This window comes from Pagrus pagrus, assembly GCF_965226575.1.
Source record: "Pagrus pagrus genome assembly, chromosome: 4".
NCBI lineage: Eukaryota > Metazoa > Chordata > Actinopteri > Spariformes > Sparidae > Pagrus > Pagrus pagrus.
Window position 1 is genome coordinate 7,143,380 of NC_140188.1, and position 15,373 is coordinate 7,158,752.

The following is a 15,373-nucleotide window of genomic DNA, read 5'->3' on the forward strand; positions in this document are numbered from 1 at the left end:
GTAGCAGAGTTCAGTTCCACTTCTCCTTACAAGAAGAGCTTTTTGCTGCATTGCTCTGGGAAAAATGACAGATTTATAGATTTTCTCTCTCTTTCTATATTTTTCTTACTTCTCCATAGACTGTTGTTGAAAACTTGATATGTGGATTCATTTTCATTAATGCTTGCAGTTCATACAAGCTTAATTGGCCATCCAATGAGCCTATTTTAGGTTGAGAATCAGGAGAATAAAGACACTTCCTGTTTGACTATGTTTCACTTTTAAAAACACTTTAAGTCATCTGATTAAAATGTCATAGCTCCATCTGTTAATCTTGAATTGAATCCTGTAATATCAGAGTCTTTACAGTTTCAAGCTGTGTCCACCTCCAGCCTGCAGAGGGGTTAAAGAAACATAAAATCCCTTTTTCCTTAATCTTAATTTTAATGTTATCGTTGGTCTATTTCATTTTGAAGTGCACCCACTGATGCCTTTTTAATATGCACTAAATTTGTCAACATGTCCTCCTGTGTGCCAAAACAAGATGTGAAGTGTCTAAGTTTGACGAGTTAAATGCAGGATTTATAAAAGATACACCAATGAACAACAAAATGGACTCACAAAATAATGGCTGCACAGCCCATAGTTGTTTTGCAGCAGCATTAAACTGTTTAAAGGTGGATTTTTTCTGTATTTCTCAGCAGATGGACTTATTTGGCCTGTTCAATATGTGAGCAAAAAACAAAAGAGTCACATGCAACTTACTGGCTTTGTCGTCAGAGAAGGCATGAGAAACACAATATTGTTGTGGTTAGTCAGACTGTTTTTTAGCCTGTTTAATCCACACAATCATTTGCAGAGCAGATACTTGTCAGGAGAGCACTGTTTTGGATTTATACGGTCACACAGATTCGCACCTGTGACTCACTGAGCACAACCACAACTTTCTTCAACAGTCCCTCAGTACTAGCTGTCGAGGAAGAGAAAAATCCTGCAAGAGCTATGCTTTGCCTGTGAGATTTTTCACCTCCTGTTCTGTGTTGAAATGAAAATACTCTCCCTTTCCTCTGCCTCCTGTTACTATGTCAACCATGAGACCACAATTTATAACAAAGGAAGAACTAAGAAATATCCATGGTAGATGTAAGGAGTAGTTGAGTGACCAGTTGTGAGAGCAAAGGAAACAGATGTGTCTTTTTCCTGGTAGCTCAGACAAGAAAATAATACAATTTTCAAGCTGGCGTCATAGGGAGGTTTGACCCAGCAACAGCAGTGACAGCAGGACCACCTCTGCAGGCACTTGGAAAGAAAAAGTATCTTTCAAATACATGCATGCATCTGTGGTATGAAAGAGATCTTGGACATGGTATAAAGCAAACCAAACATTCAATTGTTAATCTACTTGGTGTTGACTCTTATATACTACCTCACTACATACCACCAAGTGAGATTGGAGGCTGCTTTTTTTCTACTTAGAGTAAATTTAGATTATGAATAGGACATATAATGAATCGGTGGGCCACATCACGAAGAATTTAGACTTTTTTTTTCTTTACATGAAAGATTTATTGCTGCAATTTCTGGAGCCAGGAAGCAGTGGTAACACTAAACAGAAATCTATGAGATCTTTTACATCATGATTAACCAGAAGATGACAAAGAGCTGGTACTCCCTGAATTTTTCTTGACCAAATGAAAACCACCTGTGCACTCAATATACTGTATGTGCTTTGGAAGGGATTGTGCAGCGTATGTCTATATAGAGTATGTGGACTTATACAAAGCATACACACAGTGCAAATAGTAATTCAAGTGTGCTTTAATACAGTGCAACTGAAAATTCTCTTTAACTTGTTCAAGAACATATCTCAGGTCTTCTCATTCACCAAGTACATTCTTTTCAAAGTAACATTAAAACCTCCCAAAGCTCATATTTCTCTAAATGCACAGCAACCTGGAGGAAATGGTCCACTAGTGCTTCTGGTTAGTGTTCTGTCTCAATAAAAGTCTACATTAGACCTCTGCTCAAACGCATGCCCAGCCCCCCAGCACACCACTGTGGTTTCACTATCAAGTATTCAACACAGTCCACCTTAAAAACACGGCTAATTAAGGCCTTCAATGCATAACGTCTGATGTATTTTCAGATGTAGTGGTACTGTAGCACAGAAAGGTGTAGTAAGTCTTTGTACTGAGGTCTGACTTACAGAATGCAATGTGTGCAATGAACAACTTTAAGTATGTTGAGAAAAAAAATGAATAATTTTTTGGGTTGATTTCATTTAAAAATGCTGTAATGTTTTTAACAGTTTTGTGAACAGTTTAATGTCAGTAGTAAAAAAAAATAACAGAATTTTATTCACCCTTGTTATTTTTTTATATTGTCTTCATAAATAATAATAGACTTCTTGATAAAAATCTTTCACTGTCAGCCCAATGGAGTGAGATCATGACCTGTTTCTATAACTTTGTGTTCCAAGTCTTGATGCAATTCAGATTTCTAACATTTAAAGCCCTCTCTGTTACCTAAGGCACACTTGCAAATGCAAACAATAAAAATCTTGTGAGTGTAACAAACACAACACAGGCTTCAGTGATCTGTGGGTCAGCTGCTGAACAAAAGCAAAATACAATTTAATGACAGGAAAAACATCTCACAGGAATCATATTTACCATCTCGTAACACTAAGGTAGAATGATGTAGAAGCATCTGAATCCTACAGTATTCATTCACTGTAGTGATATTACATGGGGCAGCTCAATAATAACCTTCTTAATTGAATTTTTTATCACATTGTGTGTATCAGGTTTGATGCACTTCTGTTGTAGTTGAAATTAATTCTTCTAGCGAAGCAGCCTGTCACACACTTAACTTTAATCTTGATTAAATTCGATCTGTTTATTATTTCTTCCATGGACTTTCAGCACGGCTAAAGGAGCCAAGCTCTGTGGTTTCCCCTCTAATCCATGGTCAAATGTCACTAAAATAGCCATCATAGAAAAATGACTAAGACCACAACCTTGTGATGTGGACAGCATGTAACCTCAAAGTAGAATTGCAGATTTATCCACCATTACAGCACCTTGGGGTTTTTTTTTTAAAATTCAGGGTCTCCTATGACTCATAGGAGCAGTCAGCACTGAGCTGAAGTGGATTTTACTCACAGGATGGTCGTGTGCTTGGAAAAAAAAGACATGAAAAATGAACTGGAAATATAAGCCTACCTTGGCTCATATTAATGTGAATTAAATATTATGATGTAGAGAGCAAAATCTGACTTTGAAAACAAAGTTGAACTAAAGTGTAAAGAAAAGAAAAGTAAAGAAACAGATGCTCCTCTGATGTTTTGATGCCATTTATCCACAGTACGAAGCCTAATCTGCCAGTTTTTTTTTTTTATATATATATAAAACACAAACAAATGCATCAGGTTGGCATTTAGCTTTTACATCTTTTTATCTTTCATCATTTCCCAGAGTCGGAACGGGAAATTCTGTCTGGTGAACATTTCGTCTGATTACTGTGCTGTCAACAGGATATTTGACAATCCATTGTCTTGTCAACGGGCAGTGTTTATGGCATTCATTTTACATAATGCAGAAAATTAAAAACCAAAGGATGTTTACCATAAAGACACATCTCGATAAGACAAGCAATTCATCTTTTTCTGTGCTTAATAAACACATGGTGACAGACTACACAGATAGTGAGTCAAAGTCATAACTTGATAATATGAAACAGCCCAACATCTTCTCTAAGAAAGGAAATAAAAACATAAACAGTCCTTTGTTTTCTTTACAACTCTGCTATACATCTTACTGCACTGACATTTACTAGATACCTTAATGACTCTGCGTCTCTCTCTTCTTACTTCATCTCATGCAATCGGTAAACATTGTTTTGTGTACAATTTAACTTCCTGTTATCACTCGTTGGTTTCTTCGCACTCTAAATCACACCAGGGATAAAGAACATAAACAAGCACAATCCCATTTCAATTTGTCTGTCTCCCTGTTTCGTCAGAATAAGTGGCATTAAAACATACTTTAGGGACAGAGGTGGACATGGATGATGTCCCTGTCCCTGAAGTAAAGCTGCAGGCTATTCTAACTTAGCAAAAAAGAAGTGTCATCTGATTTTGTGTGAGTGTGTCGATGTGAATGTACGCGTGGATCTGAGCCCATGTGTGTGAGTCTGCCTCCTCTTCCTTGCTGTCACAGTAGTAATGAGCTGCTGCCAGCTCTGGAACTCATTCCACTTAGTGATATAGCAGCTCAGAGAGTGAGAGTTGGGAGACATAACTGGGTTGCATGGAGAAGAAAAAGGGTTTAGCCAGCAAAAATGTTGAACTTTAGTGGAAAATGACCAAACTTTTCACAAAAGTTGGATTTTTCTTTAATCAGAACAAATATAACAAACAGATCCGTCAGGACTATTAATCTGTTGCTAATATGTTATCATAAATCATTAAGACTTTATGATGTCTCTCTGAGGGCGAGTCAGTTGTTGAAAGATGTGTCTTTAATGACGAAAACAACAAAAATCTATAAACATAAAAAACAGTGAATGAAAGCAAGATGAGCTGTTGCATGCATCCACCACCACCCCCCACTTCTGTCAACTGTTTCTCAACAATAAATATGACTGTTGACACGGCAAGGTCCCTCTGTTGTTGTCTTGTTTATAAGCTCCAAATACGAAGTGACAAGGGTTTAATAACTTTCAGAGCGCTCAGTGATCGACATAAAGTGAAGCAGGGTTATGGCTCCAGCACTATTAGAGATAAAAGTGGAGCTCCTCCTGGGATCTGGCTGGTGATGTAGGCTGTGCTCCTTTAAAGAGTCACAACATGTGAGGAAAAGTTAGGGGCCCTGACTCGTTTTTGAGACTAAGATGAAAAATACCCCTAGGAGATTTCTTGACTTGCAACATCTGAAGGAAAACAGTGTCTGTGTGATAGCTAGGTCTCCCTGGTCTGCGCTGTGGTTGTGTTGAGGATGTTTTTACAAGGTATTGTGTGTAGGTGGATCCTTGCTACTTGAATGTGAGAGCCAGAAAGTTAGCAACTCATTACGATAAATAGATTTTCTTAAACATATAAACTATGATTTGCCCCTAATATACAGTGAAAGTTTCCCTTTACTGTGCCAAACTGTGATCTTGAAATTCTCCTTTGATCTCTTATTAATGTCAAAATCAATCTGTATGTTGCTGTATTCATAATGTTAGCCCAGCACAGCCTTATGGGGATACAATTCATAAAAAAGAAATGTAAAAACTGTAACATTTTTTGTCAGATAAAATATGAGGGCTAACATTTTAGAGCTTCACTCCACCCAGTTTCAAACCACAGACATGTGTTTCCATATGCATATTGCGACAGCACACTCATCCAAACTTTTGGAAATTATCAAGACTTTTCAAAACTTATTATTACATTATTCCTGATCATTCAAACATGTGTAGCAGCCAGCGATGGAAGAAGTACAACTAGGGATAACACAGTGTAGAAAAGTTAAACTCCTGAATTCAAGATTTTAAGTAAAAGTACAGAAGTATTATCATCAAAATGTACTGAAAGTACTTGTTATTATTGTTGTTAAGTATTTGTTATGCAGAATGGTCAGTTTCAGAAGGATATATATTACGATTAGATAATAATTATTGATGCATTAATGTTGGTATGGCTTTAATGTTGCAGTTGCTGTTGGGTAGTTTGATGTATAATAATAAATCAAAGCTTTGAAATAGAAAGCACAATATTTCCCTGTACATGTAAAGGAGAAGATGTACAAAGTCTCATAAAATGGGATTATTCAACCAAAGAACGAGTATTTAAGGCTGCATTTAGATACAGTTGATTAAATGCGCTTAGATCTTTTTCAGCGCTGGTAGAAACTCTGTTATTAAGCCATATTGAGCACTGTGAGGTATATTAGTGATATACACTTCCCTTTCGCATAGGATGGTGGCACCAAAGTTCAGCAATAACCTGGCCCGCCTCTCCGCAGTCGGTGTGGCTCCTTGTGGCAGCAGCAGCAGCAGCAGCAGCAGCAGCTCTGGAGACGAGAGGAGCAGGAGGTTGCACTCCGTCACGTGTTGCATAAATTAGATTTGGAGAGGGACGTCCACCGCTCGGCCCCACACTGTTGGGCTTCAGTCAGCGTGATGCAGCAGTGTGTCTGAGACCAGACAGACGGACGGACAGTGGATGCCGATGAGTTGATAACGTCTACTGGAAGAGGACGCAGGGAAAGTTTCTTGCAGTTTGACTTCTGATATTTTTCGTCTGGCAAGACATCCGAAAGAACTAAGAAGGAGAATCGGGGGCGAAAATCTTCAACCACTGGCAGAGGAGACACGTTTGTCAGTCCTGAGATGGATGTAACTTTCACTTTGGACTTCAGAAGGAAATACTGAGCAGAATTTGGATAATCTCGGAACTCGGCGTGTCTTCTCTAAACAGCAGAGCAACAGATGAATGTGAGTATCCATCTCAGCATGTCTCAGATCTCCTCACTCCTCAAGTAACCTGGTGTGATGAAGTTATCCATCAGTGTAGTTGGTCCACAACCTCACTTTATCCTCAGGAATACTTGTTTGATGTTTAACACAGTTTGCAGATTACTCTGGAGTAGATCATTTCTAGTGGAAGGACGTGTAAAACTCATACATGACTGAGGACGTCGGCTACTTTTTTTGTGTGCAGACCAGTTTCCAGCTCCTTCATGCTCAGGCTTCTTTGTAGCGGTGGTAGATAGACAGGTCTGTCTTCAGGGTTGTAGTCTGTCACAAACTTTAGGGACATATGGCGCGTGTTTACAGCTTCCGTCCTCAGTCTCTTAATGTGAAAATGCTCATTAAGGATGTCATGATCGGACTATTATGATCCAAGTTCCAAGAAAGACGTTTTGTTTAATCTTATGACTGCGGTGTTTTGTGAGGCGCACGCTCAGCTCGCGCGCACACTTTAAAGGGGGGGCCAACTGTTTGTCAGGTCGCACTCTTTTTTTTTTCTTAAGCCACTCTGAGACATTCCTTTCAAATTGGTCAACCTATGGAGTTATTTTATTGTCCAGCGAGTGCTGCTGCCGCCGCCGCTGAGCCTTTGTGCCTCCCTCTCACTCCAGTTGAGCACATACCAAATGATTATCCACATGTCGGCACAGTTATTGTGTTGGCAGACTTGTGTTCATTGACCGTGAATAGGTGTTCCTTTCCCTCAATTAATAAATTAATTAAGTCTCCACTGGGTTCCATCACCGCGCACTTAAGTTGGGAGAGTGATGGTTGCCATGGTGCAGCTGAGTAATGATGCAGCCCCCTTTTTTTGACTTTAGACACAACAAGGGCTGCAGGCTCCTCCTCTCTTTTCTTTTTTTTTTTTTCTCACCACCACTCATCAGTTTGAGGGGAGTGACAGTCCTGTCTTTGGTTTGATTTGAGTGCCACCTTTTAAGATTATTAAAGGAACAGTTCAGCACAAAATCAATAACACATTTTTCCTCTTACCTGTCGTGCTATTAGTCAAACTACATTGTTGTGGTGTGAGTCATCAGTGGGCCATAGTGATGTCTACCTTCTGTTGATATAATGTAACAACAGTTTGAAGAACTCAACAGCAATAGCCGTGTTTCCATAAAGCATTTTCATGCACATTTTGTAGAATATTGCACAAGCGATTTTATGGAAACATCAAAACCTTCTCAAAATTCGCAAAAAAGGTTGTACGCTCGCTTGAGGTGTTTTTGCGTTCATGCGCAAAATGTTTGACGGAAACAGATTTGACGAATAAACGTGAATATTCAACTCACATGACTGATCGTTGTTTCCGCGTTCTGCTGCGTGCATTATCATCATTGCATTTCTTCGTCGTCTCCGGACAGCATGCAACATGGCCGATACTAGCTGACATGCAAGAACAATTACAACTTGAAGACCTCACCACTTTGTCTCCTGGTTTGTTTACCTCGAGCCTCTGTTTACTTGCACATCCACGCACTTACACCCTTCACTTGATATTTTATGGAAACATGGCTGACCTGGTTACTCAAGATAATCCACAGACCTTGTTGTGAGCAGCTCGTATAAGAACTATTTTCGTTCCGTATCACCGCTCAGAAGGAAACCTGCATCTACTCATTGATGAGCTAACGTTACAGCTCATCCGAGGAGGCCGCTGTCAGTGTTTACATCCAGCGGAGTCACGACCACGAGTCTCTCCACGCTTCCGTCAGCATCGTGTTAAGGTTGTAATTAGGTAGATAGAAAATAGTTTCTTCATGAAACTGCCCGCATGGTGGTCTGTGGATTATCTCGTGTAACTGGATCATTATTTCTGGAAAGAGACGTTACTGTTGAGATCTTCCAAAGTATTTTTTGTTGCGGAGTGACATCTAGTTCTATTAAAGCCTATTTGAGAAAAGACAGACATTCACAGCCTCCAAAACTTGGCAACTCACACCAAAAAAATCTAGATGACTAAATAGCGCTCGAGGTGAGTGTTTCATCCATCCACTCATCAAACCAATTATCTACCCATATATCTATCCATGCTTCCATTTTAACTCTATGTGATAATTGCCATCAGCATCCCCCTCCTAGAGCATTATTCTAATGTGCCGCTTTTGGAGTAGTTGTAATGTTAAACTCAGAGAAAACAAACAAAAAAGCAGCCATGATGGATAAAAGCGCACTGTGGACCTCCACAGCTTTTAAAAGAATCCAAGGATTATGTCATAAACCCTCAGCACAGTGCATGAAGTAATCATTTCATTTCTTGTCTTTGTAGCTTGCATATGCTGTTGATGAAGCTAGTTTTCCAGACTCCTAATAAAGGAATGAAAAACACAAGATATGTTTCTCCCAGGACAGCCACACCAACGCCACCCAGAAAGTTTCTTGCAGCCTTACATTTCTGAAAAGTCTGGCTGTAGTCACTACGGTCTTAACTCGTCTCCTCGCAGTGTCGTCATCAGTAAAACAAGTCAACTGTACATCAATCATGGCCTTTGAGGATGTCGTGCCAGAAGGCTGTCAACTCTAGAGTTTGTTTTCTCATTTGTGACCAGACTCTGTCACCAAAAATAAATAATCTACGTCAATGCTGAAAGCAGGAAACACCCACAGATGTTTTTTTTTTTCAATCAGTCCTGTCACCTTTAGAAACATGTATGTGACTGTTCACATAGGTGAACTTTGACCTTAGTTGTAGTTATGTTGTCCAAACACTGCTCGCTCCCCTGCTACTGTAACTCGATGCACATGTGTTTTTAATGATGCAACCACCAGTACCGCCAAGGCAATATCAGATGGTGTCATCTTCAAAGACATAAGGTGTATGTTTTTTTATCCGGAACATCTTACACAAACAGCTGAACCAACCCATGCTGCTCATGCTGTGGGAAAGAGATGAGTCTTCTGGTCACGAATCCTCAGAAACCTTAAGTTCATTGTGAAAGAGGAGCCGGTGTGTTTTCCCAATGCCCTGTTTGTTATGGCGAGAAAGGCAATGTGTATTTGAGGCCTGTGATGGCTTTTCCTGGCCTTTTTTACATGCCGAGGGCCTTACAAAAACTAATGCAGGGCACAGAAACGCGGCACTTGTGAGAGGCAATAGCCTGGCAAACATTCAGAGCTTTTTAGTTTGCTTTGTGCTAAGCCTGTCATCCTCATGTCCAGTCAATCTGCAGTTCTGTCTGTGGTTTCCATTATGGCTCCAATGAGCCTGAGGCAGCCTGGCATGTTCTCGAAACCACAAAAGTTTTGTTTGAGTTAACTGGAATCGTGGCATGGAATTAGAAGCTCATTTTACGAGTCTGTCACCATAGCTGTCCCTCTTGGCCGGTTGGTGGTGAAAATAGTGGTTGTGTTAATTAAAATAGAGCAGTGTTTGGGATCATGTTTTTGATGGATTGGGAGAGATTTTCACCAGCATTTGGGATGTATCCTTGCAGATCAAATACTCTGGTTGGATCAGAAAAGCATCAAGTCCAATTCACAAGGCATCTCAAATATTTGGTATGATTGTAGAAATTAGCTTAAAATAAGTATATGAGGATTAGTCAGTATCCCTAAAATATGTCTTCACAGACAAAATGATATGACTTGACTATGGCCAGTTGGATCTGTGGCATATCCACTGTATTAAGATGTTTAAAGGTATCTTTTACTCTACATGGTTAAAATAATTTCATTTCATGAGAGGTTTGGCATTCTTCTATGTAATGTAGGTATTGGCTCATGGAGACAAACAGTGTTTGTCCAGATGGACTGTCAGCTCTATGTTTTGCCAAACCAAAGGCCTGGATGTCTTGATCTTGTAGTGAAAAAAAAAAAAAGTACATCACAGAAAATTGAAAAGTGAAACATAAATAAGCAAATATATTTTCAGCTATCATGAAAAATGAATGTCTGACACATTTTACCAAACATGAGAGGTAGAAATGCAGCCCTGATGTTCCCAGCATTCACTGCTGCCAGGGATTTTGATGCTGATTCCAGTCATGCTAGCAAAGAGCTCAGAATGATATCCACTGTATTCAAACAGAGGTTTCATTCTGCATGTAAATCCTAGAAACCTTGGATTTGGCCGGTTGACTTGGTTTAGAAGATTCAAAAGAAAGTGGGTCACTGCTATAGTTACTGCTCACAATGACATGTTCATGATGTGTTTCACACATGCTGGTTTTTAGAAAAATAACCTCAAGGAAGATTTTTCAAAGTGCAAATGAAATATTTTTGTGTCTTTGCTGTGTTTACACGGATGTTAATCCTCCAACAGTTACATCATCTAAAACGAAACTCTTCACCAACTACAAGCAATAGGGACTCACCATGATCAAGGACAAAGATGCAAGGAAACATCTGAATCCAAGCCACAATAGGATTGGCTTACAAAATGCAACAGCTTTCAACTATCAGCAGCTGTACTGAATAGTGTTTTTTCTGGATTGCTTTCCCTAAAGCCCTGTGCATGAATAGGTTGTTACCTTTTATATCCTGAAAGCTAAGTGGCCAGTAATTTTCAGACATGAAACTCTCAGTAATGGAGGCTTGGCTGGGTGGGTTGGTGACAGTATTTGTTATATATTTTGTGAACAATAGAGAGGTAACGCAGAGGTGCTGAAAATGAAAAAAGTGTCGAACAATCTGACTCCATACGCAGTTTTCTTGAACTAGATGATGTTTCGGCCCCTTAGTGTGCGTTTCACCTTCTATGGATTTGGTGAACGTCTAACTTTAAAGTGCTGAAATTTCTCTTTAACTTTGTACTGAATCTCTCAAAACCATATGTCCTCCTTAACCTGGTATTGTGCAATTAGACTACCCGACTGTGTCTGCTATATCCATTAGGCTACTCCGCTCTGCAGAGGTCCTCCACTGTAGCTCAACCAGAGAATGCATTATTTCAGTTGTGGCATTTGGACAAAGATTCTGGCCTTGGAAAAACTATCCTTTGTGCTTCAGAGAGAGAGAGAGAGAGCTTTGTAAAAGGCATCCCCAGTGTTGCAGTAAAGTAAATCAATACTGAGACTTTAAAGTTCAAGTGCTTTCAAACATTTTTAGGCAGTCATGCAAGTGCTTATGTTTGGCCAAGAACAGCTCTCACAAAGCAACCCAAAGTCTGGTATGTAGTTATGAATTTGTAGTGCTTGAGAAAGGTCCTTGTGAACGAAACATCAACCTTTTTTAATGAATCAAGATAGTAATTTGAATTAGGAATGAATGCGGTAAATTTAGTTCATTTTTGTTCCTGTTGAATAACCTTGAAGTTGTAACACAGACCTGGTTTTCATTTCACAACAGGATGAAAGTTGAGGTGCCAAGAGCTGTCACTACTTACACTAGTTTGAACTCAAACCAATTCATGACGTTAAAGTTAGCATCTTCAGTGTTGCGGTCTCTGAATCACGGCAGACTGAAATTAGCCCTGGAATCTTGTGTGCTTATGGCCAACTTCCAGCAGCCCTCAATTACAATGCTGCAGAGCCAGAAAAAGGGAGAGAGGTAGACTGCATGGAGCCCTTCAACTCTGCTGTACTGCTCTGTCACTCAAACACACTGTCACCACTGTGGCTGAGACGGATTGCCTCTCTGCATTCAGGGACACATAGGAGGCATTTAGTGCACAGACAGACAGATGGGGATGGGAATGTTTCCTGCACGTATCAGTTAAACCACTGGGGGGAGCATTGAATAGTTTTCACTAGACACTCAATTCCTCAAAATTAATAGATCATTATGTGCTCCTGTATAAATTTCCGTAAATTTTTAGGCTAAATTTATTTTGCAGACAAGTCAGTGTAGTAATGAATTACACGAGAACCACAGACAACTGGAAGCGGCTCTTCTTATTTAATGAAAAAGACACAATCATTTTCTGTGTGCCAGACACTTGGTGGTTTTTGGATTATTCTGCAGATGGTGACAGTCTTGTTGAACAAGTTCCACATTGCTCTAAAGTGTCTCTCAGTCTCAATTACAGATCCTCTGCTGTGGTGTGGGTCCATTGCCAGAGCTCGCCTATTGTTTATGCAAGGAATTCTGACACCTTCTCTCCTTTTTAAATATCAATATTTGAAGGTTTTTCCCCTTGATTTAACACTCAAACTATTAATTCCCATAAGTATTGAAAGATGTTTGCTTGGGTAGAGTTAAATGTTTTAAATGGTTCTTGGAGAAGTGTCAGTCCGTGAGAGCTAAATGTGGCACTAAAATCCAGGACCTCACCTCCCAGACTTACATGAGAGGATACAGCTATTGTGAACACACTGGGTAGTGATTCCTGCACCTTTTTAATTAGAGTTGAATAGCTACAGCCAAAAACACCCTGTCAGATGTAGTGTGCTGCGGCATGTGGGTTTGATGTTTCTTTAGCAAAGGAGAACTCTCTGGTATGTAGGGGGAACAAGGTGTTGACTTATTAAGTGAACTAAGAAGTGTAGGAAAATGTTCTGTGCAGGGTCTATTGTATGTGCTGTGGTTGGGAACAGAGCCAATAAAACATACGGGAAAGTGTTTAAGGCATATACTTATTTTTCTTAAACTAACTTGCTCTGTATTTTGAGGCAGAAATAACACACCTTTTCTTATTTTCTGCTGTTGTCAGGTTTTGATATTGCTCAGCTTTTCCTCTTTGTGTGTCTTCAGGTTTAAAAAGAAGGAGCCAAAATGAAGACAGCTGCCAAGGGTTTTGGGAAGTCTGTAATGGACCCTTTGCACCGTGAGGGTTGGTGGAACAGAAGGATAGTGCTAATGGTGTATGTGGCCTTGGAGCTTGTAACAGTCCATTCACCCTTGGTCCTGGGCACCCTTGAGCTACAGCTAGATGAAGAACAGCCAGCAGGCACAATTGTAGGCGACATCAGCGCAGGACTTCCTCCTGGCATCACAGCATCCCTGTACTTCATCTCAGACCATGAAGGCACAGGCGTGGGTAATGATTTGGACATAGATGAGAGCACTGGCATTATTAAAACCGCCAAAGTTCTGGATAGGGAACTTCGGGATAGATACAACTTCATTGCTGTCACCATGACAGGTGTGACCGTGGAGGTGACCATCAAGGTGAATGACATAAATGACCATGCCCCGATGTTCCCAAGAAAACGAGCCACGTTTAAAATCCCTGAGCAGACAGCCATCGGCACCAGGTTTCCTCTTGAGCCAGCTGTTGATGCCGATAAAGGGCAGCTTACAACACAGGGTTACCTTATCAAGGATGGAAATGTTGGCCAGGCATTCACCCTGGAGACCAGGAGGGGAAGCAGCGAGGTTCTCTATCTGGACTTGGTGGTCAATGCCATTCTAGACAGAGAGAAAAGATCCACCTATACTTTATCTTTGGAAGCTTTTGATGGTGGTTCCCCTAAAAGGACTGATCAGATGACATTAGATATTACTGTACAAGACATAAATGACAACGCTCCTGTTTTCAACCAGAGCCGCTACCATGCCATAATATCTGAGAACCTCCAGCCAGGAAGCAACATCCTGCAGGTGTTCGCCACAGACGCAGATGAAGGGGACAATGGGATGGTATTGTATGAAATCAACAGGAGACAAAGTGACCCGGACCGCTACTTTGTCATTGACTCTCGCACCGGTGTCATCACGCTCAACAAGCCGCTGGACTTTGAGATGAGGAGAGTCCACGAGCTGGTGGTCCAGGCTCAAGACAACGCAACCCAGCCTGAGGTGACCAATGCCTTCGTTACCATCCATGTCAGAGACTACAATGACAACCAGCCTACTATGACCATCATCTTTCTCAGTGAGGATGGATCTCCCAGAATCTCAGAAGGTGCACAGCCAGGCCAGTATGTAGCCAGGATCTCAGTCACTGACCCAGACTATGGAGAGTATGCCAATGTCAATGTGTCGCTAGAGGGAGGAGATGGAAAATTTGCCCTGACCACTAAGGATAGCATCATCTATCTGATCTGCGTGGACAAGATTCTGGACCGGGAGGAGAGAGACACCTACGAGCTGAGGGTGATGGCGACAGACTCTGGCACGCCTCCTCTCAGGGCTGAGTCCGCCTTCATCATCCAGGTGACCGATATCAACGACAACCCTCCTCTGTTTGACCAGCCAGTGTACAGGCAGGTCATTCCTGAAGTGGTGTTTCCAGGGAGCTTTGTGCTACAGGTGACAGCTAGAGACAAAGACCAGGGGCCCAATGGGGACATTACCTACAGCATCCTGAAAGACCAAGGTGCTTACTCCAACTGGTTCAGTGTGGACTCCATCACGGGGATTATCACCACTCTCTCACAACTGGATTATGAAAAGAACCCCAATCCCAGTATAACTGTGGTGGCCACAGATGGAGGGAAACCACCCCTGTCCTCCACGGCTGTGGTTAACATTGTACTTCAGGATATAAATGACAACGAGCCTGTTTTTGAGAGAAACTTCTACAATGTGTCCATCAAGGAGAACACAGCTCCAGGGACCTGCATTCTTGAGGTAAGACATTTTTTTTTGCAGATTTATTTCATTAGAAATTTTGTAAACACACTCCCACGCTTAAAGGTTGAGCTCATGTGAGAGTCTGAACTCAACTTGGGGGCAATTGTGAGGAGAATAACAAACGGAAATTTATTAGTTTAATGGGAGAGAAATTTGTCAGACTTTGCTGACTCCTTTCATTCCTCAATGAAGAGTTATTTTTTAATGTTAAAGCTGTTTAAACTGGACTGCCTGAGTGAGGATTTACCTGCAGTTTTAGGCCAAGATGATCTCCTCTTTGGCTGTCCTTCCCTTCACCTCTCAAAAGGTTTCCAGGGTAACAGAGGCAGTGTAAAGTCCTCTGTCAGCCCAGGAACAAAGGGGTTTTTCACATATTCACAGGCAGAGACAAATTCAGGGCTTTATCTAAAGAAATAGA

At 40.8% G+C, this 15,373-nt stretch overlaps 1 protein-coding gene across 1 annotated transcript in view; it reads left to right on the forward strand.

The window, feature by feature from the left end:
* The first annotated feature begins 6,179 nt into the window (after nt 1-6,179).
* The window catches only part of LOC311256650 (protocadherin-16-like), an 83,056-nt gene continuing 73,862 nt past the window's right edge, over nt 6,180-15,373 (forward strand). Inside the window, exons 1-2 of the mRNA XM_084351887.1 lie at nt 6,180-6,462; nt 13,132-14,952. Coding sequence (XP_084208013.1) covers nt 13,153-14,952 — 1,800 coding nt within the window. The 5' untranslated portion in view covers nt 6,180-6,462; nt 13,132-13,152. The remainder of the gene's footprint in view (nt 6,463-13,131; nt 14,953-15,373) is intronic.